The sequence below is a fragment of the Equus caballus genome, chromosome 11, assembly GCF_041296265.1.
Source record: "Equus caballus isolate H_3958 breed thoroughbred chromosome 11, TB-T2T, whole genome shotgun sequence".
Taxonomy (NCBI): domain Eukaryota; kingdom Metazoa; phylum Chordata; class Mammalia; order Perissodactyla; family Equidae; genus Equus; species Equus caballus.
Genome location: NC_091694.1, coordinates 30,205,672 through 30,207,363, shown reverse-complemented (window position 1 = coordinate 30,207,363; position 1,692 = coordinate 30,205,672). Strand labels below are relative to the sequence as shown.

The following is a 1,692-nucleotide window of genomic DNA, read 5'->3' as shown; positions in this document are numbered from 1 at the left end:
TGTTCTGTGCAAATATTTGTTGAACGCCTGTCTCCCCTGCTAAACTAAATGCTTCTGTGTCTTCTCGTTGCTTAGCACAGTGCCTGCAACACAGGAGGTGCTCAAAAAGTATTTTTGAATTAATGAATGAAAAAATCAACAAATGAAGAAAGGAACAAAATGTGTTCCTCTTATTAAAGAAACATATCTAGTCCCAAGGCCCACTGATCTGATGGCCCAAATCATTCCAAGTATGGATACTTGATATTTAAACCTCCCTTATGTAAAGGGTGACTATGCTTAGTTTTTCCAGGACAATCCAATGTTTTAACAGTGCGCTTATTAACAGCACTGACTTTTGCTCACCAAACTGTCTGTTTGGACAATGAATTATATGGACACTCTGCTTATATACCACTCTTTGGTGACATATGAACTGTCTCTTTCTTGCTCTTTCTCTCTCTGCGTAGGTGAATTGATGAGAGACAGCTTCTGTGTTTTGGTGGCTGTGGTATTAACAGCAAGAGCTTAAGTTATTAAACTGAGCAGCTTTAATCTGTAGGGTCTCCTAGAGCCATGGGGATTAATGTATTTTTACTCCAGAGCCAATGTAGCTATTCCGACGAGCTAGGGTTTGCTCCCTGCAATCCTCAGCTGACCCCGTTGCCTTTCTCAAGACCCACCTCCCAAGCGTGAGAGATGTCATGGAGTTTTACTTGGAGATCGACCCTGTCACCTTGAACCTGATCATCTTAGTCGTGAGCTACGTCATCTTGCTCCTGGTTTTCCTCATTTCCTGTGTGCTGTATGACTGCCGAGGCAAGGACCCCAGTAAGGAATATGCTCCTGAGTCTGCTCTCGAGGGCCAGCCCTCCATCCGCTTGGTGGTGATGCAGCAAAATGCTCCAGGGGCTCCCTGGGCAAGGGGGCCTGGCCTTCAATTTGGGGATCCTGCTCCACTAGGGAAGAAAAGCACAATGGTGTAAGGCTGGCTGGGGCATACTGGGGAGAGAGCTCTAGACATCCTGGACAAACCATTTTTCAAGTGGCTGCCATTCTCTAAGCACATATGTCCTGCTTGGCTACATAACTGGGAGCTCTGCCTTACTTTCTGCTTCCTCATCACCCTCTTTGTGGATAGAGCAACTGTTTAAGGTAAGAATTCCAAGGTAGTTTTGGTCAAGTTCTCCACATGCAAAATCTCAGCAATACTATCACATAGTACAGTTGGTTACTGGCACATTCCTGATGATGCTATCCTTGCAACTTCTAGGAGAGACTGATATTTGAATAAAGTGTAGGGGTGGAGAACTTTTCCCATCTTCCATTCTAGGTTTTTCTGGCTGGCCTGATAATTAAATTGACACAATACAAGTTAATAGGAGAAAAACAAATTTAATTTTGTACATATGGGCACCCCATAAAAAACATGAGACTCAAAGAACTGATCAGACTAGGCAGCTTTTATACCTTTTAGACAAAGAAAAATTGACAAGACAAGGAAGTTTGGGCTTGGAATAGTAAATTAGTGAAGAAGTAACAAGCTTGGTTTATACAGCCTTCTTGGCCCTAAATTCCCTATTTCTGGCAAGAAGGATGCCTTCTACCCTCCTGGTTCAGGGAGGGTACCTTTCACATGGCAGATTTATTTCCTGCTTTCAGGAAGACAAAGGACAGTCAGAGTCTCCTTCTTGCACTGGCTGTTTCTCAAGT

General features: G+C 43.6%; 1 protein-coding gene across 1 annotated transcript; it reads left to right on the top strand.

Annotated features, from left to right (window-relative positions):
• The first annotated feature begins 683 nt into the window (after positions 1-683).
• SMIM36 (small integral membrane protein 36) lies at positions 684-965 on the top strand. Its single transcript, XM_070228376.1, has one exon. The coding sequence runs from the start codon at positions 684-686 to the stop codon at positions 963-965; it is 282 nt and encodes a 93-aa protein (XP_070084477.1).
• Positions 966-1,692: the final 727 nt, after the last annotated feature.

What these genes read in the sequence shown, in the direction of transcription:
- SMIM36 (XM_070228376.1), top strand. Translation starts at nt 684, where the DNA reads ATGGAGTTTTACTTGGAGATCGACCCTGTCACCTTGAACCTGATCATC.